Source organism: Mangifera indica, chromosome 10, assembly GCF_011075055.1.
Source record: "Mangifera indica cultivar Alphonso chromosome 10, CATAS_Mindica_2.1, whole genome shotgun sequence".
NCBI lineage: Eukaryota > Viridiplantae > Streptophyta > Magnoliopsida > Sapindales > Anacardiaceae > Mangifera > Mangifera indica.
Window position 1 is genome coordinate 34357 of NC_058146.1, and position 24444 is coordinate 58800.

At 34.0% G+C, this 24444-nt stretch overlaps 4 protein-coding genes across 7 annotated transcripts; 2 read left to right on the plus strand and 2 right to left on the minus strand.

Annotated features, from left to right (window-relative positions):
* Positions 1-84: 84 nt before the first annotated feature.
* On the minus strand, positions 85-2713 carry LOC123227953. 2 transcript variants are annotated; one of them, XM_044653113.1, is made up of 5 exons: positions 2314-2713; positions 1220-1516; positions 899-1117; positions 684-815; positions 85-589 (listed from the first exon to the last, which is right to left on the minus strand). In XM_044653113.1, the coding sequence occupies exons 1-5, from the start codon at positions 2572-2574 to the stop codon at positions 383-385; spliced, it is 1116 nt and encodes a 371-aa protein (XP_044509048.1). In that variant the 5' UTR covers positions 2575-2713; the 3' UTR covers positions 85-382. The 2 variants fall into 2 exon arrangements, with proteins under 2 accessions (XP_044509048.1, XP_044509047.1); XM_044653112.1 differs by having other exon boundaries at positions 85-592; positions 701-815; positions 2314-2711.
* Positions 2714-6738: 4025 nt separating this feature from the next.
* Positions 6739-17763, plus strand: LOC123227949 (pentatricopeptide repeat-containing protein MRL1, chloroplastic). 3 transcript variants are annotated; one of them, XM_044653109.1, is made up of 20 exons: positions 6739-7219; positions 7831-8026; positions 8183-8569; positions 8732-8957; positions 9205-9268; positions 9358-9502; positions 9607-9722; positions 10107-10235; positions 10425-10598; positions 10671-10835; positions 11157-11297; positions 12755-12854; positions 13193-13301; positions 13404-13495; positions 14529-14619; positions 14976-15207; positions 15292-15384; positions 15864-15912; positions 16115-16217; positions 17032-17763. In XM_044653109.1, the coding sequence occupies exons 1-20, from the start codon at positions 6914-6916 to the stop codon at positions 17258-17260; spliced, it is 3147 nt and encodes a 1048-aa protein (XP_044509044.1). In that variant the 5' UTR covers positions 6739-6913; the 3' UTR covers positions 17261-17763. The 3 variants fall into 3 exon arrangements, with proteins under 3 accessions (XP_044509044.1, XP_044509042.1, XP_044509043.1); XM_044653107.1 differs by having other exon boundaries at positions 7831-8569; XM_044653108.1 differs by having other exon boundaries at positions 7831-8569; positions 16124-16217.
* A 1911-nt stretch (positions 17764-19674) lies between these two features.
* Positions 19675-20272, minus strand: LOC123227959 (auxin-responsive protein SAUR24-like). The gene has a single exon (XM_044653120.1). The coding sequence runs from the start codon at positions 20204-20206 to the stop codon at positions 19910-19912; it is 297 nt and encodes a 98-aa protein (XP_044509055.1). The 5' UTR covers positions 20207-20272; the 3' UTR covers positions 19675-19909.
* A 2042-nt stretch (positions 20273-22314) lies between these two features.
* Positions 22315-23728, plus strand: LOC123227955 (auxin-responsive protein SAUR50-like). The gene is made up of 2 exons (XM_044653116.1): positions 22315-22695; positions 23281-23728. The coding sequence occupies exons 1-2, from the start codon at positions 22493-22495 to the stop codon at positions 23393-23395; spliced, it is 318 nt and encodes a 105-aa protein (XP_044509051.1). The 5' UTR covers positions 22315-22492; the 3' UTR covers positions 23396-23728.
* Positions 23729-24444: the final 716 nt, after the last annotated feature.

Sequence of the window (24444 nt, forward strand, 5' to 3'; positions counted from 1 at the left end):
TGATATTGTTTACCTCACTAGTAACCCTCTAATAATGTTGTATATTAACTTAAACTTGAGTTGAACATTATAACTTCAATGTGAACTTAAACCAACCCTAAATTCAGTTTAACTCAGATTGAATTCACTTTTAATTCCATCTCTTCTCTTGAATATCAGTAAAGATATGAATATCACATGTAGAGTTAAGTCTACCTCGAGCATCACAATTAGTGTGTATTTGCATATCTCAAGCATCAAATCTCGTAACCACAGCAATATATATTACACAACTTAAGCTTGCAATAATTTTCCTTAACATTTAAAAAATTATTCTCCTTTTTTATTTTAATTTGTTTCCCTTCACATATGTATTATTTATAGTTAAGCCCATGATGTGCAATTAGAAAGATGGCTGCAAAAGTGTAGATGAAGAAGTAGCAAAGGGCTCATGCACAACCGAATTTGTAGATATTGAGATGGGATTCTCCTCTATTTGCAGCATAATACTTCCTAGAATTTCAGTCAGAATCTTCTTGAACTCCTCTTCCTTTACTATCTTCCCATCATCAGCATTCACCATTTTAAAAACATCACCGACGACCTTGTCCACCTGCAGAATTTGTTTAAGATGGTGAAGATGTTAATTCACAAGTTAAATCAGAGGTGTAAAATGGGATGAGGTTTGAGCCTGATTCTCAAAGTATCTGATCAACAGCACCCAATGGAGGTAAACCAGCTGATGGAGCCAATGTATCCAGTGCTACACGTAAATAGTCCTTAGACAATTTTCCTCTACCATCTTTTGGCACATTCTCTAGAGCTGCATTCATTGTCTGAATTTTGAAATGAATCTTAATGAGTAATTGTCTTCATCAATAAGGCAAAACAAAAGCAGTTAATATTACAACAAATTAACCTTTTCTAATTCAAACTTATTGGATAAGAGTCTCTTGATGGCACTTCCATTGAAAGTGTTTTCACTATGCGCAACAATCACAGGCTGCTCTTTTAAATGTTGAGCCACACACTCTGCCACTTTCTTAAACTCCACCAGGTATGTATCTTGAGACACAGGCTTTCTATGTTCATCTATACCACAAGACTGCATGGCTGGTTCTACAATGTTGCTTGTAACCTATGCAATATTCAACCAAAAACCGAACAAATAATTATGAAGAAACATATATATAAGAAGCAACTATCAATAACAAAAATACAAGGGAAAAAGATAAATTACCCAAGATTCTGAGGAAGGGGGCATTCCTTGATCAACAGTTAGTTTATCGAGAGCCTTGATAATGTAATCATGTAGTGATGAATCAGCTGGGTCAATTTGAGAGAATATGGAGACCATCTCTGTTTCATAGGTAGGGATATTGATGAACTCTTGCAGGTCTTCTCCGTCAATACGGAGGATGACTGTAGGGTGTCGTTCCAAGCCAGCTGTCATGCCTCGTAAAATATCGGAGAGAACCTCTTTGAACTCAGTCTTACTCACCTTCTCTTGTTTGCCATGAGCAAACTCTTTCAAAACCTATATAACATCACATATCAGATATGATCATAACTGTACATGCATAATTATTTTAGTTAAGATGATAAATGACAGAAAAAACTTAAGCATACTTCTAAAGTCTAGGACCACCATGGTCCTTGCTCAGCCAATTTTGTGGCCATGAAAGTGATTCATTATTGCTTCAACATTCATCATGCACCTAACAGGAAGCTAAATTATTTATCTTAATTTGTGTAATACAAATGTGTTGTGAGTTAGGCAAGTTTAGTTACAGGATTTTTATCACCTTTAATAACTAAACAAGTCTATTGATAAAAAGGCATATATCTTATCAACTAAAAGAGTGCCACAAAGTTCTAAAAAAAGAGGCATACCCAGTAGTTTCCACACCATTCGTCTCCATATGACACAATTAAGATTGCAACTATATATAGTTCCTTTAATTAAGAAAAATAATTAGAATTGACTTGTAAGTTTTGGACAACATCTGTTCTGAAACAGCATAATTAAGAGCAGAAAGTCAAGTGCCAACAACTTTAGCTTTTTCTACTAGCTTCGGGACTTGCATCAATAGTTTTGTTATTTAGTTATTTGGACATAAAAGAAGAAAAAAAAAAAAAAAACTGAAGTCATATTTATACAAAGTGACTGTGTTGTTTTAGATAAAATGTGATTGGAAATGCTCTAGTTACCGAAATTATACACATTAACAATCATCCATAACAAAAGCTCTCGTTATTTTTCTCTACAAATCATGCATATATAACCCACTTAACCTATTAACCTGTTGTTGATGAGATGAGTTAGAAATTAACCTCAGAGTAGATATGATGGGAATCAGGAGGAAAACCCTGAGCAGGCAAGCCAGGGGCAGCACCGATATCGGCAACAGCAGGTTGAAGTTCTTTCACAGAGAGCTGACCATCTTTGTCTGTATCATGTGCGTGGAACTTATGATCAACAAAGCTGGTAAACTCCTCCTCATTCCCAACCAACTCCATTATATTGGAACCGTCTACCACCTGTCGGTCACTACTTTTTTTCTTTGTTGCACTGCCTGTCCTTGTTGAATCCATTAATCCCTCTTCTTCTGGTTCTTGTGAGTCTTGTGATGCCTTTGTTTTGGTGAGATGAGAGTCTCGTGAGTCACAAGAGTTGAAGTAGCGAAGAAGGATTGATCTCCCTTTGCCTTGTTCAATGAATTGAACCTCTTAGCTCTCCCTGTCATTGTGAAAAAAATGTGGTGTATGTTTGGTTTCGTTTTCGTTTAGAGTTGTTTATTATTCAACGTGCGTTTTGAAATTACTGGTTTCATTAGTAGAATGGATAAAATATAGCGTTGCCTATTTTTCATCGTGCGTTCAGAAATAACTGATTTCAATGGTTGCACAGTTTCCTTATGTATTCGGCTTGGCCCATGAAATTAAGAATGAAATGTAATTATCTTGTAATTATTATTATTATTAATGTAATTAAAACAAAGATAATGAAATCAGAACCATGCAGGTTGACTGAAGAGTAGGACACGTGGGGCGGTGTGGAGTGTTTCCGAAAGCTTGTTTACTTTGGTCGCCTGTGTGTGCATTTTCTCAGTCACACTAATCATGCAGCATTGAAAGTATTTTGGGTACGTGGCAGGTAAGCAAGTAGTGCTGAGAATGAGATATCTGGAATTGTCTACTTCGTCTGTTTGTTTTATAGTATTGATTCCATTCAATCAATGTACAACTTTCAAAGTTTTAATCAATAGTAGATTAAGCATAGATGAGTATTGTATTGTATTATAAGCTTCTGTTATAAATAAAAGAGTAGTGTACCGTGTCCACATGTTATCCTCTTCAACTGCCACTGTTTTTGTTTCAAGGCAGCAACTTGTAAGGCAGATAGACTAGTTTTGGAGCCCTTAACTAGCAGCATCAGAAACCTGCAGGCACCGGAAATTTGAAGAAGAAAATTAGTGCAGAATATCACACAACTTTGTGTGCCCCTATCTAGCAGCCTCTAATTGCGGCCACAAGAGAAGGCCACTCTCTCTTGCGCATGCATTGCCAGTCGCCTGTAACAAGGTATGATCAATTTCTGTTGCATACCATCATAAAATAAAAATTGTATTTCCAAAGTTGAGTTAATATTGGGCCAAAGGATTATTTCCCACCCAAAACCTTAAAAACTAATACTTTCCCCCCAACCCAAGTTTTCAAAAACTGTATTTTCCCTCCTAGGGTTTCCAAACTTCAGATCCAATTTTTCTAAAGACAACCGGTGATCTCCAAGCACCTACTCTCCATCTTCGACGGCCCCTCCTTTCAATCGTACACTTCTGACGCTGTATGACGTCGTTGTCGACAAAAACGACGTCTTCGACGAAGACGACATCTAGGAGGGGAATACACCGCACGGTCGGAAAGAAGAGATGCCGAGGAGGAAGAGACGTCGCTTGGAGATCGTTGGTCGTTGCCGGAAAATTCAATCCGAAAGTTTGGAAACTCTAGGGGGAAAAATGTTGTTTTTAAAAACTTGGGTTGGGGGAAAATTGTTAGTTGTTAAGGTTTGAGGGTAAAAAAGAAATTAAATTTAAGTTTATTTTTTATATTACAGATAAAACAATGATTTTGCCCTTGAATCTGTCAATTTGACTTTTTTTTAACAGCCCATGGGCAGGTAAATGGGCTTTTCAAAGTTAATGAGAGGGAATTTACAGAAAAAGCATAACTTGGGTGGGAAATAGTGCTTTGGCCTTAATATTATACCAGGAAATGAAGGCATCGCCAACTGCCAACATAGCTACCAAATCCTGAAAAGAAAATGTGATTAAGGAACCTTATTATAAACTGACACCAGTCCAAACATAGGACTTGGTCAATCTCTAGTCTAATTTGTTGCTCTGAAACACTCGTAATCCCATTCTGTCTAAGACATTCCATACTAATATTTAACTTAGTTTTCTCATGAAGAAAAGTATCCCACAAGTAGTTTCCACTAAAACAAAAAGATCATATCTGTGTTATTTCAAATAATTTCACTTGTAAAATTAGAGACAAATTAGAGAAAGGGCAAAGTACTACATTGTTTTATTTCGGTGACAAAGTGAAATTCGAATTGGATTTCATTTAATTGAATTGTTTAAATTAAAATCAAACAAATCAAGTTTGAATTCACTCAAATTGAATTCAAAATTAGATTGTTTTTGAGCTATTGGAACCTTTGTTTATCGATGTTAGGTTGGTGCCAAGAAGCCTGTCGACTGAAGTGTTAAAGTTGAAGACAAGTTCGAAGTCTTGGTTGATTTTAAATAAGGGAATAAACAAAGGGAAATTAATTAAAATAAGCAAAAATTTGTCCGTTTATATGTTTTTAGGCCAACATAAAAAAGTTTCACCAAACTAAACAAACACTAATTTTTTTACCCTTTTTATCCTTATATTGAAAAACCAAGTAAAAATATTTTTTCTAAGAATATGCGTCGATTTATGATGGTTACGATAGTGGCTAAGAATTTTACAGTGAAACTCTAAATATATCGAATTATGTATATGAATATTTTTGAATATTTCGAATGGTATAAAATGATGTAGTTTTGATGTTAATGGATGTCTGGAAGTGTAGTCGTTGAGAGATAAAAACGTGCAAATTTACAGTGCCGCGCAAACTGCGCAAATCGCGCAAAAACTGTTCACACCGCACAATCACTGTTTAAATCGCGCAAACACTGTTCAAACCGTACAAACCGCTTGCAAAATCGTGCAAAAATCCTGTTCACAGACTATGATATCTGCTTTACGCGGTTCGAACAGTATTTGTGCGATATGAACAGTGTTTGCGCAGTGTTAGCGCGATTTGAGCAGTTTGCGCGGCACTGTAAATTTGCGTGCTTTTGTCTCTCAACAACTACATTTCCAGACATCTATTAACATCGAAACTACATCATTTTATACTATTCAAAACATTCAAAAACATTCATATATATAATTCGATATATTTAAGGTTTCACTGTAAAATCCCTAGTCACTATCGTAATCACCATAAATCGACGCATATTCTCAGAAAAAATATTTTTACTTGGTTTTTCAACATAAGGGTAAAAAAATTAGAGAAAATTAATTAAAATAAACAAAAATTTGTCCGTTTATACATTTTTAGGCTAACATAAAAAAGTTTCACTAAACCAAGCAAACACTAATTTTTTTACTTTTTTTACCCTTATGTGGAAAAACCAAGTAAAATCGAAAGTAAAACACTTTGAAAGTTACTTTTGCCAAAAACGGAAAAGAGAAAGCCAAAATCTAAAATCTAAAAATACAGAATAAGAATCACCGGCTAAATAATCTTTATCGATCTGGTATAAATAATCTATTGTGGGTATGGTTTAATGTTGTGATGTTATTGATTGGATGGAAAAAATATTTTTTCTAAGAATGTGCGTCAGTTTATGGTGGTTACGTTGGTGGCTAGGGATTTTAGAGTGAAACCCTAAACATGTCAAATTATGTATATGGATGTTTTTGAATGTTTCGAATGATATAAAATGATATAGTTTCAATGTTCTGGAAGTGTAGCCGTTGAGAGACAAAAGCGCGCAAATTTGCAGTGCCGCGCAAACTGCGTAAATCACACAAACACAGTTCAAACCGCGCAAAGCAGATATCATAGTCTATGAACAGGATTTTTGCGCGATTTTGCAATCGGTTTGCCCGGTTTGAATAGTGTTTGCGTGGTGTGAACAGTGTTAGCGCGATTTAAGTAGTTTGCGTAGCACTATAAATTTACGTGCTTTTGTCTCTCAACAGCTACACTTTCAGACATTCATTAACATCGAAACTACATCATTTTATACCATTCAAAATATTCAAAAACATCCATATACATAATTCGACATATTTAGGGTTTTATTGTAAAATCCCTAGCCGCTATCGTAACCACCATAAACCGACGCACATTTTCAGAAAAAATATTTTTACTTGATTTTTCAACATAAGGGTAAAAAAATTAGTGTTTGTTTAGTTTGGTGAAACTTTTTTATGTTCGCCTAAAAACGTATAAACATACAGATTTTTACTTATTTTAATTAATTTTTCAAAAATTAGTGTTTGCTTAATTTGATAAAACTTTTTTATGTTAGTTTAAAAATTTGATAAAACGTACAAATTTTTACTTATTTTAATTAATTACCCAACATACATGAATGAATGCTACTTGCCTAATTTTGATAAAAATCAGTTGGCTGTAGTACGGAGAAACGAGCCATTTTAACGAGAAAACAAAACGACACCGTGGTCATCAACCAACAATCGTAGTGTATCTCGTCATTTCATAACCGATTCTCATCGACCTCTCCTTCAATTCTCCTATCCTCAGCAAACCCAACCCGACCAACGCACACAGACTCGCTCTCTCACAGAAGCTTACACTTGGTAGATGGACGCTAACTTCTTCTCCTTAAAATCTCAAACATTAGCCGTCGTCACGGCTTCCACACCCTCACTCTCCTCCTTCATTTCACCCACTCTCCGTCCACAATTTCTCAGGCCTGCCAATACTTCTCGAATGAAAAAATGCAACAAACTCGGCCTTCTTCACACTCGCGCCTCCCCTCAACTTCTCGTCCGAGCTTCTCTCGATTCCGATTCCAATTCCTTTTTTATCGTCGTCGCTTTTGCAACCTTCACTGCTGTCGCGTACTTCAATCACTTTCTTAAGATTAGCAGGACTAGTTCCAAAGAGGTTAGTCAGCATCCATCCATTCTCGCTCTAATTGTTGTTGCTTTTTTTTTTTTGAAAATTATTATAAAGAATTTCGCAAGTTTTAATTTCTCTCTTTGTCTGTTTCTATGGCTTCATTATTTTATGGTCAGATTGGATTGGATTGCTATAATTTGTAAGTGTGAGATTACTCTTAAGCTATCGTGGATCATGTCTAACATTTTAGCAGAGAAAATTCAGGAAGCTGATTAGTACTCTTATACTAGTGACATAATTACCGTGTTTCCAAGGAGTTACTGTTTGAGAGAGTTCTTCTATGACGAGTTTAAGTTAGTTCCTTCTTCTTTTTTCTTTAAGATATTCTTGTTTGAACCTGATAAATTTTAACTTGTGTAGATACATTTTATTTTACTTGCCAAATTTGTCTACTTTTTATGAATATGGCTTCCCTCAGACTTATCTGCCCACACCCAGCTGAAATCCCAACCAATGTGGGATAGTGAGCACTTTTCTTTTTTCAATTTTCCTTTTTTTTGTATACTTTTGTAGGAGCTCATAAAATTTTAAGTTGGTTTAATTTGAGTTCAATTTTTGAGATGATCCATTTTCTAAGATAATGCCCAATTTTATAGGTGTCGGGTACCTCAAATAATGTGTTATCTCAACTAGGAAATACAGTGAACTATACCACTGAAAGTCAGAATGGGGCTACTTCAAGAGAAAATGACTGCTTGATAGAGAATGAAACCAATCTAGTTTCTGAGGAAGAAAATGCCCATCATCAATTTCAGGAATCTATGTTGGTGCATGAAGGCTCCCTGTTGACAGGTACATCAAATTCACTTGGTGTTGAGTCTCTTGTCTCAAGTGTTGGTGGTTATGTTTCTCCTCAAGAATCTGAAGCTACTGCTCTACCTTTGCCACCTCTTGTGCTCCCTGAACCAAGTGTTGTTCAGCCACTTATGTTTGCAGCTGATATGTCAGAACTGCAGGTGAAGAAAGATCAAAGAGAAATTGATGTGGGCACTGAGTTTCCTGGTCCGACAGTAAATATCAAGTCTATTGCTTTGTTAGTTTCAGAAAACAATGCTCATACTGAAGAATATGAAGAACGAAAATTACATCGTAGACTTGTTGAAGAGGGTGAGAAAACTACGTGTTATGGTGTCTTCCAAGAATCAGTCAGAGAAGAACAATACACATTTCATGGGGCAAATCAATCAGTGCTGAAGCCCCTAGCAAGTTTGGCTGCTGTACAAGCTATATCTTCTTATGCTTCTCCTATGAATAGCTATAGCCTTTTTTCACTGAAGAGGAATACTGAAATTAAAGGAGCAGAATTATCAGTACAGGATTCTTTACAAACTGCAGGTGCACATTATTCTATAACATCATTTATTTATCATTTTGATGTGTTATAATTTAGCATTGATATCTTTGTCTGATTCATTTGCCATTCATCAAAGCAGGCTGCCCCAGATTTTTGACTTTTCAATTATACTGACATTATGTAAAGTATATTTTTCCATTCAGAGTATTTCCAAAGAAAAATTTCTCTTTCACATAAAGAAGGAGCTTTCCACAAAAGAAAAGGCATAAGGAGAGGCAGGGACATCCCCAGAAACAATGAAAGTGTAAATCTGGTACAAGAACACAGCAGAAATTTGCAGCAATTACCCTATCCAAATGGGATGCATGCTAATGACACTGATCTCTCCGAGAAATTAAGTGTTTACAATCGCTTGCTGAGAGTTGGGAGGTAAATTTCATTTTTTACATTTATGTTCTGAAACATTTATTGTTTTGCTCTTGGACAAATTGTCATGATACAGATAATTGCCATTATCATAAGTTTTGGTTTGAAATGAACAGTGAAACAAGCTCTTCAATTTTTTTCTTGTGTTGGAAAAAAAAGAAAACTATTCTCATGATGGCGCCGTAATAAATTTTACCATATTTTTTTGGGATTCTAAAATTAATGAGGTTTTCCTTGAATGATTTATCAGGTTAACTGCTTGCGTAGATTTGCTTGAAGACATGGAAAGAAGGGGTTTGTTAAATATGAATAAGGTAGGGTTTTATCCATTTACCTAATGTTTTGATCTTATGCTTTACTTATTCTGGTTCCTGTTGGAATTTATGAAATTCTCTTGTTTCAGGTTTATCATTCAAGGTTTTTTAATACATGCAAAAGTCAAAAGGCTACTGGAGAAGCTCTTCGTTTCTTCAAGCTGATCTCAAACCCAACCTTGAGTACATTTAACATGCTGATGTCTGTGTATGCAAGTTCTCAAGATTCTGAGGGTAAGTCCATGTGTTCTCTTCTATTTAGTATACTTCCTTTGTAGCTGCGCAAATTGGTTATTTTTACTATGCTTTAGATTCCTGATGTTTAAATCTGCATTTAGGTGCTTTTCAAGTTTTGCGACTTGTTCAGCAGGCTGGATTGAAAGCTGATTGTAAACTTTACACGACTTTAATATCAACCTGTGCTAAATGTGGGAAAGTTGATGCAATGTTTGAGGTATAGTAGCTTCTTACTTTCTTTGATCCGAATGTCTCGCAATTAGGGGTCTCTAACTGGGTTTCCAATATAAGTCTACCTACTTTTCATCAATTATGATGTCACTAGTAATGTTATTGCTTTGTGTTCCTGTTGTCATCCTTATGCTTTTCTTGAATAACTAACCACCATCAGTGTTAGTAATAATGCCTTCCTGCCACTTCAAGGTTCAACATCTTGCATTGGTTTAACCCTTTTCAATGTGATTATTTTGAAGTCCAATCAGCCACACAGTTATTGTCCCTATCATCATCCAAAATTTTGACATGGCTTTTGAACCAATAAAATTATATCTAACATGCATGGTTAATGCTGATATTCGTTCCTTATAAATTGTCTTTGTAGGTGTTCCATGAGATGGTTAATTCTAGAATAGAGCCAAATGTTCATACTTATGGGGCACTTATCGATGGTTGTGCGAAAGCAGGGCAAGTGGCTAAGGCTTTTGGTGCTTATGGGATTATGAGGTCTAAGGTATGATTATAGAATAAATACTTTAAAATCTTTTGATCAGACATCTATTTTTATTCATTGTGATTCTATGAATGCATTATCTTTCTTATAATTGTATTTTTTAACAAGATTGTTTCAGTGGTTATTGATTAGTTTCACATTTCTATCTCCAATAAAATTTTTACTATGATAAGATGTTGTATGCAGTAGAATGTGAAACCGGACATAGTTGTATTCAATGCACTTATCACTGCATGTGGTCAATCGGGAGCTGTTGATCGTGCCTTTGATGTTTTAGCAGAAATGATCGCAGAGACACGGCCTATAGACCCTGATCATATTACAGTTGGTGCCCTGATAAAGGCTTGTGCTAAAGCTGGTCAGGTATGTACATCATATTTTTTTATAGTTTCTTGTGGTCATTTGTATAATCTAAGAGTAATACAATTGTTATAGGTTGATCGAGCACAAGAAGCATACAAGATGATCCATAAATATAATATCAAGGGCACTCCAGAGGTGTATACCATAGCTGTCAACTGTTGCAGCCAGACTGGTGATTGGGAGTTTGCATGCAGCGTGTATAGTGACATGATAAGGAAAGGGGTGGTCCCTGATGAGGTATTCTTTGCTCCTTTTTGTTAGGCCAATCTGATAACCCATGCTTGTTACCACCAGAATTTTCATACCGTAGTAAAAATTGAAACTTTCTGTTTTATACTCCAATCTTTTATTGGTGGTTCTTTTCTACTTGGATGATTGGGTCTATAGGAGGCAATTGGACTAGAGTTTTAGGGCCCCGCATCTGATATATTATATGTTTATTTACTTTCTGCAAGATAGGAAAGAAATCCTATAGGTTCTTGCAATTGATTTTAGTTCTTAAAGTTGCTTATTGAACACAACATGAACACTTCTCACTCAAGTTGGCCCCTCATGCAGGTGTTTCTCAGTGCATTGATTGATGTTGCAGGGCATGCTGGAAAATTAGAGGCTGCCTTTGAAATCCTGGAGGAAGCTGAGACTCGAGGAATGCATCTTGGAATTATATCATATAGCTCACTGATGGGTGCCTGTAGCAATGTATGTATCATCTAGGCAATCTACAGTAATTATTGGTTTTAATGTTTGAATATCAATGAATGGTTCATTATAGGGTCCAAATTGGTGTTACTGAGTAAACTAAATATATGAGCATAAATCTAGAACACTCAATTTCCATGATTATGTTAGTTAGCTATCAATCAGTCCTTGCATTTTTTGATACTTCAATTTCCATGTATAAAGATTTAAATCTAAAGGTCTCCTGTAAACTTAGAAGAATATCTCCTATTTTCTTAGAAAACAACAGCTATGATTTTTTGGTTCAATATTAGCATCTAAACAACATTAGGGTTGATTGATATTACTTTCTTTAATAACCTTAGTTGTCTGTGACATGGCCTTTTTTTCATAAATAAATATCATGTAATATTGAGTTACCACTATAAGTTACTTTTTTGTAGTCAAATGTGAAAAAAAAAAAAAAGAGCTTTCAGTGAGGTTTTAATTAGTGAACACAACTCCAGTTTGTGCTCTGCTCATCCTTGTTTAGCCCCAGGTGCAGAACCATTGCAGTTTAGCCTAAATGTGATCTTAGTTATTTTTGCATGAAATTGGATTAACTAAGGTCTTCTGTGTGACCTTATATTGATAATGACTTGCAAATGCTCTTAACTAACAACTTGGATTGGTAAAGTAGATTCTTCTTGGGCATGTTTTTGATTGTCGACTCAGAATAGATTTTCTCATAGTTTACCATCATCTTTTTTGCAAAAAAAAAAAAAAAAAAGGAAAAAAGAAAAGAAAAGTTTTTTAATATGTGTGATTGAACATAGTGCATCTTTTTCTAGACCTGAGCCTTATCCCCCTTCAATGTATTTGATATGTAATATCTCAAATTTACAATATGTATGAATGAACGTACAAATACTTGTGAAGAGAGCATTTACTCTCTTTTAGCTAATTATACTGTGCAAAAGCAGAATTTGCTTGTTGCTTTGCAGAAGAGCTGTATAGAAATATTTCTTTGAAGTTACTTACCAAAAAAAAAAAAAAAATTTCTTTGAAGTTATTTGTGTGTTTTTCATAGAGAGGAGCTTTGTCTGTTTTAAGTAATGTGTATAGCACTGTTTCAATTTCAAACGAAAGAGATAGGAGAATTACATTGGGAGCTATATGATAAAAGAGAAGTATCTTGGGTTCTGTACCTTTAATTCGGTCTAAGTTTTACCTAATGTTGACTTCCATCTTCTCCTTGTAATATAAACAATTTTAAATTAATTCTTTAAATAAAACGGAGGTATGATCCCGTGCTGATTTTAAGTGTTTAACCATAATTGTTTCCAACTTATATTTTGGTTAAATGGTTTGAAACCTTTTTTCCATTGATTAAGGCTCTTAAATGTGGTCATATGCCTTAATATATTAAAAAGTATTATATTGTCACATTGTACAGCATTTTACTGAGATTGATCAAGACATTCTAATCTTTATTTCAGGCCAAAAACTGGCAGAAGGCACTGAAGCTATATGAAGATATGAAGTCCATTAAACTGAAACCCACAATTTCTACTATGAATGCATTAATTACTGCATTGTGTAAGTCCTCATTTTTCTAATATATTCAGAGTATGGCTTGAAGTTCAGTGTGCTTTGAAAAAATATCACGCTGCCATTGTTTTCCTTAATTTTAACATGAAGATTTCTGTTGAAGGAGAAAATATAGCAGCAGATTTCAGTGGAGTGATAATGAGTCATATTTTCTTTCTCTTCTAGGATTATGAATTAAGAGTGATTCTTTAACTTCATATGAAGTGTGATCAATTGTCAAATTAGAAAGTGTGGTGGATACCAAGTTGGCACTATTTTTAAGCATGGATTTGTGTCTGAAATTATGTGGCATAAAATTTTGAGTAAGAAATGAACTTGCTTTACAGGTGAAGGGGATCAATTACTGAAGGCAATGGAAATTCTATCAGAAATGAAGAGATTAGGCCTCTGCCCAAACAGCATTACATACTCCATACTCATAGTGGCAAGTGAAAAGTAAGCGAATTGGAGCGAGATTACCATAGTCTGATTGATGATTCAACGTTTTATTTTCCTAATGAATATTGAACTTGTGAGCGTCAATTCCATCTTTTGTAGAAAGGATGATGTAGATGTAGGCCTCATGCTACTTTCTGAAGCAAAAGAAGATGGAATTACTCCTAACCTCACTATGTTTAAATGTGTAATTGGTAAGTTTTAAAAGTTTCTAGTCATTAGTTTTACGATTTCCCCCAAAGGCATCTGAATGCATCTATTCCATATATTTATGACATCTTAGTAACCATATTCTATATACTGGAAATATAAAAGGAATTTCAGGAGATATTATACTTTCTGTGACAACTTTGGTTCTTTGTAATGATTCTGTTTTTTAATTTACTTTATTTTATTTTTTCCTTGTTAATGACTCTTATTGTTACAAAAGATGCATAGTCTCATAAACTCTTGACTTTTGCTTACACCACTTAGAGGATGCCAAGTTCCAAAACCATAATTTTTACTCGATGGCACATGTGATATGGTCACAAGAATGCCTTATCTTAGTTTCACTTGATTGTTTATCTTTGAAGGAATGAAGCACCGTAATTGATAATTATAGCTCATTTGAGACTGAGGGGGCTGAATGCTCGCACAACTTAATTGTATATTCAGAATTGAAGTGAAATCTCAACCTCTTGAATGTTTTTTGGTAGGATTATTTCAAACTTGGATATGGATTCCAATTTTTTTTCTCAAATTTTGTGAATAAAATATATAATTGTTCCAAAGTTTTAGTGGTAAATGGATATAGAGGAGAGATGAAAAAATAAAGGAAGTGTTCAATTCAAATCTGTTGGAAAATTAACTTGAAGTGGCACCTTCTAATTAGGTATTTTATATATATAGTATGACAAGTGTACTCTATTGCTGGATTTCATTAAGTGCAGTTCTTCAGACAATTACCAGATTTCTGAAATCATTTAAAAGTTTGCAGTATTCTCTTGGGATTTTCAAGATTCAACCTCTCAAAGTCTGTTAATTATTTGTTATGCCTCTTTTTCACATTTGTTTATATGTTATGTATTGTAGTTTATCTTTGCCTGGCTTTAATACCATCTTTGAGCTTTAAGGGAAGTGGTTACAGATGATTATTTTCTCAAATGTTTGAAGGAATTTATAAATGTTGTATTACATGGGAGTTTGATGATTTTGGATAACTAATTTATTGTGATATCCTTTAAGGCATGTGCTTGGGGAGATTTAAGAAGGCTCGTACCCTTGGTGAGCATGTTTTGTCTTTCCATTCGGGACGACCACATATAGAAAATAAATGGTACCTTCCTTTACTACAGCAACATATTCTGTTGACATGCTTTTCTATTACAAGAAATGGAAAGCAGCTCATAAGTAGTTGTACTCATTGTGGGTGATCTTGTGCTGCATATTGCCATGAAAGAAGTGCCTTCTTGTTTTCTTAAGCATTTTTTTGTTAAACTAATAGCCATTCTTGCAAATTTCTTGATCTCATTTTTCCCTACATATAGTTATAAACTGAAGAAGATTGGCTTTGTTCAATGACTCTTCAATTAATCTTGCATTCTGTTTCTGTTTTCAAACTTTAAAAGGTTTCTTGTTTTTCATGGATATAAAGAACTGAGTATCTCCAATCTCTTCTTTTTTTTTCTTTAGGACGTCATTGGCTTTAATGGTGTACCGTGAAGCAATTATATCTGGTACAAAACTGAATTCAGAACTTGTTTCGCAAGTTTTGGGATGCTTGCAGCTCCCTTATGGTGCTGAAGTGAAAGATAGACTGGTTGAAAATCTGGGAGTCAGTCTTTACTCATCAAAATCCTCAAAAGTTTGTTCATTGATTGATGGATTTGGGGAGTATGATCCTCGTGCTTTCTCATTACTTGAGGTCTGTAGTGGCTGAAACTAAAAGTTTCTTTTTATGGTCTAGATAAAATAGGTTAAATCATTCTAGATTGTTATGAATTGATAGGAAGCTGCTTCCCTTGGAGTTGTTCCTTGTGTATCCTTCAAAGAAAGTCCGATTGTTATTGATGCTAAAAAGCTGCAGATACATACTGCTGAGGTGAGCTTATCTATCTAGCATTTGACAATTTACTAATTGTGTGCTCATAGTTGTTCTTATATGAAATATCTTGGTTATGTTAAGTTTGTTTTCTTGTTTCTTAGTTGAAAGTACTTTATGTACACTCAGATTTATTGAAACTGTTCACATCTGTACTACTTACTAATATACTTTCGTTAACTTATTTAAAAATCTCTTCCGTTAACCATTTATGAATATCTGGATTTTTCAGCATTACAAATTTTCTTCATATGTCCCTTTGTTTTCTGTTTTCAGCCCAGCAATATTTGTATCTTTACTTTCTGTTTGTTTATAGCATAATATCTGCTGATTGGCATGAATACATGCAAAATGAAATTAAAATAATAAAATATACTAATCTCATTGATCTGTGCCATTGTGGAGCTTATATATGCATTGTCATTCAGGATTTCATTACACTTACAATCTTCCATTTTTTTTTAACTAAAACTTGTCAGGTGTACCTACTAACTGTTCTGAAAGGTCTCAAGCATCGGCTTGCTGCTGGTAACATTTTACTGCATTGCTTTTTGCTCTTTATCTATTAATTTCCTGTATACATTTCTATTTGTTGATTGCAAACAATCTAATTATTCAATGATCGCACTAATATATTTCATATTGGGATATAAAAGAATGTTAGAAAACTATAACTTGTACTTAATTATTTCAATGTCTAATTTCTGTTAATTATTTCTTCCACCTTGAGTTTGCACAGGTGTGAAACTGCCCAATATAACCATTTTACTGCCCGTGGAGAAGATGGAAATCATGTCCTTGAGAGGAGAGAAAACAATCAATCTTGCAGGAAGGTGTGAAAATCTTCTTTAACGAGTTCAGTTGCAATTATATTCCTATCTTTTCTTCCCCCCTCTAAGGTATATGGCTAATAAGCAAAGATGAGCTCATACCAAACTGTACAACCAAAACACCATTAAAAACATTACATGTTACTTCAAGTTTGAAAGACCAAATGTGTCGCCATCATGCTGCTGTTGGGCATTAAACTTGAAAAGTTTTAACATCCAGATGATCAGACTGTGTCAGTAAGAAGTGGGAATGTATGTACATTTCTTATAGTGCCAATTCAGCATCCATTTCTTAAGCTCAAATCTTGAGTTGTTTAAGACCCAAATTTACACCATTCTTGGCAATTTACCACAAAGGGTTTTTCAAGATGGAGCCAATCCCAAGTAGTAGAGTGATAATTTGTAGGAATTCATTTGATGATTTGTACATCTCTCTCTAGAATTTGGTAATATTATGCCTACAATGGTACTTACAGTGTTCTGAGAGTTAAGTTATCTATCAGCTTCAGTTGTCCGGTGTTTTGAGAATCTAGATTTCTTTTAAGAATCGCTGAAATGCTATCTGTTTATTTAACCCAAGGAAAAAAGAACTTTGTAGTAGAGATCTGTTTGTGAAAAAGAAGCAACTACGCTAACTTGGTAACCACGGCACATAGATCTAAGCTGATTTTCTTCCATTTCCAATGCTGTGGTTGCAGCATTGCTCGGTGAAATGGAAGATTGCACTTGAACTCTCTATCTCCTTTCTTGCATTGTATCCATCAAGTAAATGAATGATGTAACTGATATTGAATTTCAATATTTTTGTTGACTACAGGACCAGCCAGGCAATTACAGCATTATTGAGAAGGCTAGGACTAACTTACCAAGGGAAGGAATCATATGGAAAAATTAGAATCAATGGGCTTGCCTTAAGAAGATGGTTCCAGCCCAAGCTTTCTTCTCCTTTCCTAGGAAAACCAGGGGAGCTAAGTTCATTACAATTGGGAAAAGGAATCACTCATCAGCAGCGCAATATTCGAACTGGTAATCTTTCTTTAGAGTGAAGAGAGAAATATTTAGCTTCTAGCAGGAAGACTTGGGATATGGTGAAAATGCTCATTTCCAAATGTGAGCCTTTGATATGCCCCAAACCCAACTTGCATCTCCATAGTATGCACAATTTGTGAATGGATGAAGACCATTCTTTCTTACTGTAACTTTGTGGAAGTATGGTGTGGAAGAGAAAAACATGAATACGGTTTCAGATCTCATAGCTATCCCAGATAACAGGAAGACCCACATTCATATTCCATTTTGAAAAGTATAATAAATCAAAAAGTTTGCAAGGCTTCCATGCTGGAAACTTCAGGTACAAATGTTTCCACTTTTTATGGAATTAGTATTAAATTTTTAGAATGCGTAATAATGTTTATTACCACTTGTATGAGCTGTAAATTAGAGTGTTTCCAATGTTGTAGCTATAAATTCCAGTTGCCACAACTAAAGTTATGTAATCCATGCATACTACTTTAAAAAGTAATATACTGCTTGCAAACTGTCCAAAACACCACATTAATGCAGGCATGCAGTCTTGTGTTAGATACAAAGCTGGGTGTTTGGTATGTGGAGGGACCAAGTTTTATGAAAGATTAACATGGCATTGCCAATTCAATAGACTTAGGTGGAGCATATAAGCCAATGCATGTAATGTTGTCAGTGTAGTGAAATTGGGGTATGAAGTTGGACCTACACTCAGATTAGTTTTGAAATATTCAGCTGTCTGTTTCCTAGATTTTGAACAAAATGTGTACATCTTAAACATGAAGATCATGACTTTGTCACACGACAAGAAATTTAGTATATAGTACCCTACACCCTTAGTATTAGAAAAAAGATTATGCATAAGGATAGTAAAAACTTTCGAAATTCTTCTTCTGCTCGGCTAAGTCTGCAAATGAAGGGTGGTTCAAGTAAGATATGCTTCTTTTGAAGCTCTCCAACATAAACTGCAGCGTGCCATTTTGGTACATCTATTTGATTTTTACTAAGTTTCACAACTTGCAGGCTTGAAGACTCGCTTGTTGGAGACTAAACTCTTATATATAATAAAATTAATATAAATGAATGGTATACATCTATGGTAGATTAAATTTTAATATAAACCAATTGGTTTTGTGTGATATAAGTTTTGATCTTTGCATTTATAAATTTAATATATTTTTATATGGAATCAGAGTTCAAAATTAAATGGGTGTGTCTAATAATTTAAAGTGATAATGACTTAATAATCTAACTTGATCGTGATACCACATGAGTCTATGGTTTTGAGAGAGAGTATTAGTGATTAAAGTCTAATATTTAATAAAATCAATATAAGTAATTAATATATAAGAAAGATAAATTAGATCTTAAGTAAATTAATTTTATATAACATAAGTTTTAATCTCTATATTTATAGATTTAGTATATTCCAACAATGGGTCTGTGAAAGAGTGGAGTGCTATACTTTTCCAGTTAAAGCCTAATAAAATGTGTGGCCAGGCTTCATAATTGGGCAGTTTGGCAACTCGGAAAATGCACATGGCTTAGCTAAGATAGCTCACCATGAATTTTCTCTCTTATTTATCCCCTAATTTATGTTGCATACCCATTTTTTTATTCTTTTATTTTTTTCAATTCATGCATAGTCTAGTGACTTACCCAACTGGGTGACTCAAAACCATTTCAAGCCCTGACGGAGAAAAAATTGCAGGTTTTGACCTCCCGGTGTCATTATTCACCTTGTAAGACCATACATGTTATTACGGTACAAAAAAATGAAGATGATCTATATGTTTCGATATATAGTGTACTTGGGGTCACTGGGTACAAGAGCACGTAACATTCTTATACAAGAAACTAAAGTTATGACCGATATTGTAGACCAATTTCCAGCAGGATTAATGTATTTTATTTTCAGATTTATTATTAGCGGAAGAGTCCTGTTAATAATTGGTAACTTCGTACAAAATATTCTAATCAGGCTTCTGGAGCACCATATTTCAGTTCTTCAATGAATAATTTGTAGAATCAAACTCACTAGCTTTTTCAGAATTTTCTAATTAATCTTCAAAGTTTTTTATATCTATGTTTCTTGGTGAAACTTTATTCTTCAAATTCTCTTATTTAAATTGAGAAATTTTAGTCTAATTAAGTATCTTGGATCCAATGTGTGAAGTATTTGTGAATTTAATAAATACTATTGATAAAATACTGTAGTTTGAAATAAGATCCTGATATTATAAAACAAGAAAAATAATATACACCAAATTATATCAAATTAAGATCAAATCAGAATCAGGATTGAATAGCATCAAGTGTTTACTATAATCTTTGTATATGTTTATTATAATTATGAATATGATCATATAAATTAGAAAATCATCCACCTACAAGTTGAAGAAATATATTAACATATCCTAGTTAAAGAACCAGGGTATTAGTGAAAAAAAAAAGAACAGCATTTCTCTACTGATCTTTCAAAGGGAGAGAGAGGTTTATTTTTTCTTAGTAACATATCTGCCCAATCGACTGTGGGAAAATTTACACATGATTATACTACAACTCGATCTTCTAATCTAGATATATAGTTAGGAACAAAATGGAAGAAATTTATCGCTAGCTGGTCAAAATTTCGGAGGACTTTAAGCTGTTCATTGTTCTTCATCGACCTTTCATGAGGCATAAAATAACCGAGAAGTGAGATCAACGAAAGCATCTTCTTTGCATGGAATTGTGAGGCCACCCATTGGATGATTAAAGCCAAACTCTTCCTCCGCCTGCTTTAACAAACCAATGAATAAAGGGTGATTCAAGTAAGATATTGGAACTACAAATCTCTTCATTTGCAACTGTCCAACATAAAATGCAATGCGGCCTTTTGGAACATCTGGTTGATTTCTACTCACACCAGACCGCTTCTTTAGAATTTGCTTTGCATTTAGAATCATTGATGGCAAACGAATACCCATATTCCAAAAAACATAAATATAAGAAGTTTGAGCTTGGAGTTAAGGTCTCTAGTTGTTGTACATATATTTATCGAGTACATAGAATAGACGCAGCTGAGTTCATGCGATCAGCAGAGTTGCAACTGGGTATTTTAAAAGGCCCCACTCCTGCAGGCTCACATGGCTTTGCTCATTCTTGAGTTTATCTTATTAATTTCTCTATCGATATCTTACACCGTACCAATTATTTATGGTGAAAAATTAGATAAACCAATTGAGACCCACTTGTTCCTTGAAGTCATCTTTCATATCACAGCTTTATTTCTATAGAGTATGGTTCATTAATTTGTCAGTAACTAGTACATCAGCTAGATAGCCTAAAAACCAGGCGGCCGAACACTGAAATTAAGAGCAACATCAACATATCCATGTGATGGTGGAGTTCTAATGTGTTAGGTTAAACAAACATCTTTGTTTCTTTTGGCATATGTTACTACGCAAGCATAAGTTTTTATTCATTTGTAGGTTTGGTAGTTTTCTCAATGTTCTGCCCTGTTTTGTCTTGACAATTAATCGTCTTCATTTTGAAGCTTATTTAATTTAGTTAGTTTCTACAAAGTGCACATGTTAAGGAGGAAGACTTTAATACTTCACATGGTATCTGAAGTTTTTATCTATGAAATGATGGAAGCACATATTAAGGAGAGACTTTTCTATAGGATGATCTTGAGCCTTGAAGAGATCATAACACCTTGAAATATGACTATAATTGATTGAGTTTGATAATGAAACTCTCATAAAATATGGCTCACATGCTATCGGGGACCCTAAAAGAATTAGTCTTTTAGAGATTAATTATATTATATATTCCAACTTTGATACTTAGAGTCAAACTCATTAATATTCCTTCATTTTCATATGTGCTTCCTAAATATTCACCCATATCTTCAGTCTAATTTAATAATCATGTGAGTTGGATTTCTCACATGTTAAGGAAATGATATAGGCACAGAGAAATACAACCCAAAAAGAAATGCGTCATGTTAACTTATCAACAAAAGTGTCAGGCAGTGTTAATGGATTTGCATAAATGAAGCAATGCAGGCAAAGTTATGGTAAAGTGAACTTCCTAAAGACTGAATGTGTACTAAGGTGCAAGTCTTTAGACATTCCAAATATGAACATATTGGGGAAGAGGAAGAGAAATAAAAAGACAAGACAGAAATGCAGGACATTGCCGTATGAAACATGAAAATCTATAGGCTTTTACAGAGCCATAGAACATGGAGATATTAGTGATGCAGAATATTTGAAGAAAAATGATGTCTTATTACAACTACTCTATGCATTTGGTGGCGGTAGTTTCTTCAGGACCACAAATTAAGGAACCTCTCCTTCACTTCAAAACAAAAGTAGATAACCATTAAAAGCTCCATTTCTCTTTAAAATAATTTTGCATAAAACCCAGAATTCAAATGTAACACTAGATCTTACATTGACAAAATATAGAGAGATGATGGTGATATATAAATATTTCATTAAACGATAACAAAAAGCTGATCAAATCTTGACGGGAGAAAGCAAAGATTTAAGTAGTAGTAAAGAGGTCAAAAGGTGTCAAACAAGCAGTAAAATGCACATGGGTTTCTGCAAAGACAATTGTTTTACTTGGAGAAAGTTATGCAGAATCACAGGCCAAAACAAGAAGAAAAAACAAACAGCCAGCAGTTTTGTACTGTCCAGTACAGTTACAGTTGGCCTGTGATTTTAGGTAAAGAAAATTAAAGATAACTTGCCACATCAGGCAAATAATCAAAGATAATCTAATACTAACCAATAAAATAAGTTGGAATGGATCATGAGTTAACAAAATTAGCTTCAAGGAATCTCATACAATGATGATAGATTTGATCATCATAATCTGAGTTTATCCAATCGATAAATACAAGTATAATATTAGAGCTTTGAGCGGCTCCATCTCAATAAAATAACCCATGGCTTTAATATTTACTAATAGTAGAGTCTTAGAACTAGCAATTTGAAAGAGAGGAGGGTCCATTGTGTCATTAGGAGGAGCAGCAAACAATGGCTAACGTAATGGCTTTGGCTCCCACCCACCATGTCTTTAACTCTCTTACACAAATCCCAAACACCCGTGCTGTGTCTTCTACTTCTCAATCCCTTAATAAATACCTCTATATATCCTCCCCATTCCCTTCAATTTCAACACAACACACCTCCATCAGCTTTTACATTTTCACTCAATTATCGATCTCTTTCTCTCAACTTTCTTAATTTGCTCCAAAAATGGCCATTAGAAAGTCACACAAGTTGACACAATCAGCAGTGTTGAAGCAAATTCTGAAGAGGTGTTCAAGCTTAGGGAAAAAACATGGATACGATGATGAAGATGGGCTTCCAGTTGACGTACCAAAAGGTCACTTTGCTGTTTATGTTGGTGAAAACAGAAGTAGATACATTGTTCCAATCTCATTCTTGACTCTTCCTCAGTTTCAATCAAAGTAGCACGGAAACTTATAATAGGATGCGTTTCCACGTTTCGAAAACGTTTCCGTTTCCGAAACTCTCAGAAACTTGTAAGAAACGTTTTGGGTCATTTCGAAATTTTTGAAAAATTTTGAAATACGTTTCTTTTAAAAAAAAAAACTCGTGAAATCTATTAAACACATATCTTTTGTATTTTCAAACTGAAAATGTCTTTAAATCTCATATTGAATTCATCTCTTTTCTACTCTTCGATGTGTTACTTATCTTTTTCCCGACATATCATATAGATTAGTATGTATTATTATTATTTTTTTACATATCTACATGTATTTGCTTAAGAACAATTTACAATAAATTATATAATTCTATTTTATAGTATTTTTTTTCTTCATTCTTTTTTTATTATTTATTTTTATATTATATAAATTTATATATTTTTGTTATAACAAATTTAGTATTTATAAAAAAACTCTTATATTTTTTATATTTATAAGTTTCTCCATATTTCCGTTTTCTATATTTTTTTAAAAATACGTTTCCACGTTTCCGTTTCTGCATTTCTCCGTTTTCATTTCCGTGCTACATAGGTTTCAATGCTTACTTCGACAAGCTGAAGAAAAGTTCGGCTTTGATCACGATATGGGCCTCACTATTCCTTGTGAAGAAGTCGTTTTTCGCTCTTTAACAGCGATGCTTAGTTGAAACAAAACAACAAAAAAGTGTTAAGGGTTTTCTTGGAGAAGATGACCTGTAAGATGAAGCTAGCTCATTAACAACTCTAATTTTGCTAGCTTTATCTTTTTTTTAACGTCTTCTCTATTGTGATTCATGATGATCTCCATGGGTTTTTTTTTTTTTGTTTCTTTAATTTATTTTATTTTATTTTTTGAATTTTGGTCTCCATTCATTTGTGTTTTCAATTATGTTTACAAACTCTAACTTCAATATACCCAACATATATATATATATCGTGGATTAGATTTGTAAAAAAGGACTCTAAGGATTGGGCAATGTGATGCATTTGATTATGTAGATATTATTGATCTGGGGTTTCGGATGGACTTTCTGAATATTAAATTGCATTATATCATATCAAATACTGGCTACATTCACAATGAATTGAAACTAACATCCATGTTTGAATCTACAATCTCATAATTTAAGCTATATATATAAACAACCAATCTGCATGAGTAGAATCTGTCTTTTTTAATTTAGGAAATGTATAAATAATATATAGTAGGCATGCATGCATGCAGCTGTCATAGAACATGAAGAAGCTTCACAAAGGACTTCACCTGAAAGTATATATGTTAAAACTGAGATTCAATCAAAAAGTGAATCCATCAGTAATCAAAAGGGAGACAGATCTGACAAGTACCAGATAATTATCATGTGAAAGAGGTCACATCCATCTTTCATATCAATATCAGATAAAAAATGAGCTGGAGATTTTAATTCTACAGGTAAATCATTACTAGTTTCCAGTTGGGCTGCCATGTTTTTGCTGCACATTGTCCCCGATGCAGTAACCGATTAATTAAAGCTGTCCCTTAGAAGTTTATGTTTGCATCAAATATCAATTTCTGCGTGGAATCATTCTAAACTACATAACATCTACAGTAAAAGAGCAAGACGTGCATGTATTTGTATACCATGAGGGAAAGAAGTTGACGGTTTTTAAATGAGATGAGTTGGACGGTCTGTTTTGTTGCATCAATGCGGCCAACTTTGCCACAGAAGCAGGCAAC

Excerpts from the sequence above, each read along its gene's own strand:
- LOC123227953 (XM_044653113.1), bottom strand. The coding sequence starts at position 2,574 with ATGGATTCAACAAGGACAGGCAGTGCAACAAAGAAAAAAAGTAGTGAC. Across the intron at positions 1,118-1,219 it reads CCCCTTCCTCAGAATCTTGG|GTTACAAGCAACATTGTAGA; the intron begins GTAATTTATCTT and ends AATATTGCATAG. Across the intron at positions 816-898 it reads ATAAGTTTGAATTAGAAAAG|ACAATGAATGCAGCTCTAGA; the intron begins GTTAATTTGTTG and ends TTCAAAATTCAG.
- LOC123227949 (XM_044653107.1), top strand. The coding sequence starts at position 6,914 with ATGGACGCTAACTTCTTCTCCTTAAAATCTCAAACATTAGCCGTCGTC. Across the intron at positions 9,269-9,357 it reads GTTTGTTAAATATGAATAAG|GTTTATCATTCAAGGTTTTT; the intron begins GTAGGGTTTTAT and ends CTCTTGTTTCAG. Across the intron at positions 9,503-9,606 it reads AAGTTCTCAAGATTCTGAGG|GTGCTTTTCAAGTTTTGCGA; the intron begins GTAAGTCCATGT and ends ATCTGCATTTAG.
- LOC123227959 (XM_044653120.1), bottom strand. The coding sequence starts at position 20,206 with ATGGGTATTCGTTTGCCATCAATGATTCTAAATGCAAAGCAAATTCTA.
- LOC123227955 (XM_044653116.1), top strand. The coding sequence starts at position 22,493 with ATGGCCATTAGAAAGTCACACAAGTTGACACAATCAGCAGTGTTGAAG. Across the intron at positions 22,696-23,280 it reads TCATTCTTGACTCTTCCTCA|GTTTCAATGCTTACTTCGAC; the intron begins GTTTCAATCAAA and ends CGTGCTACATAG.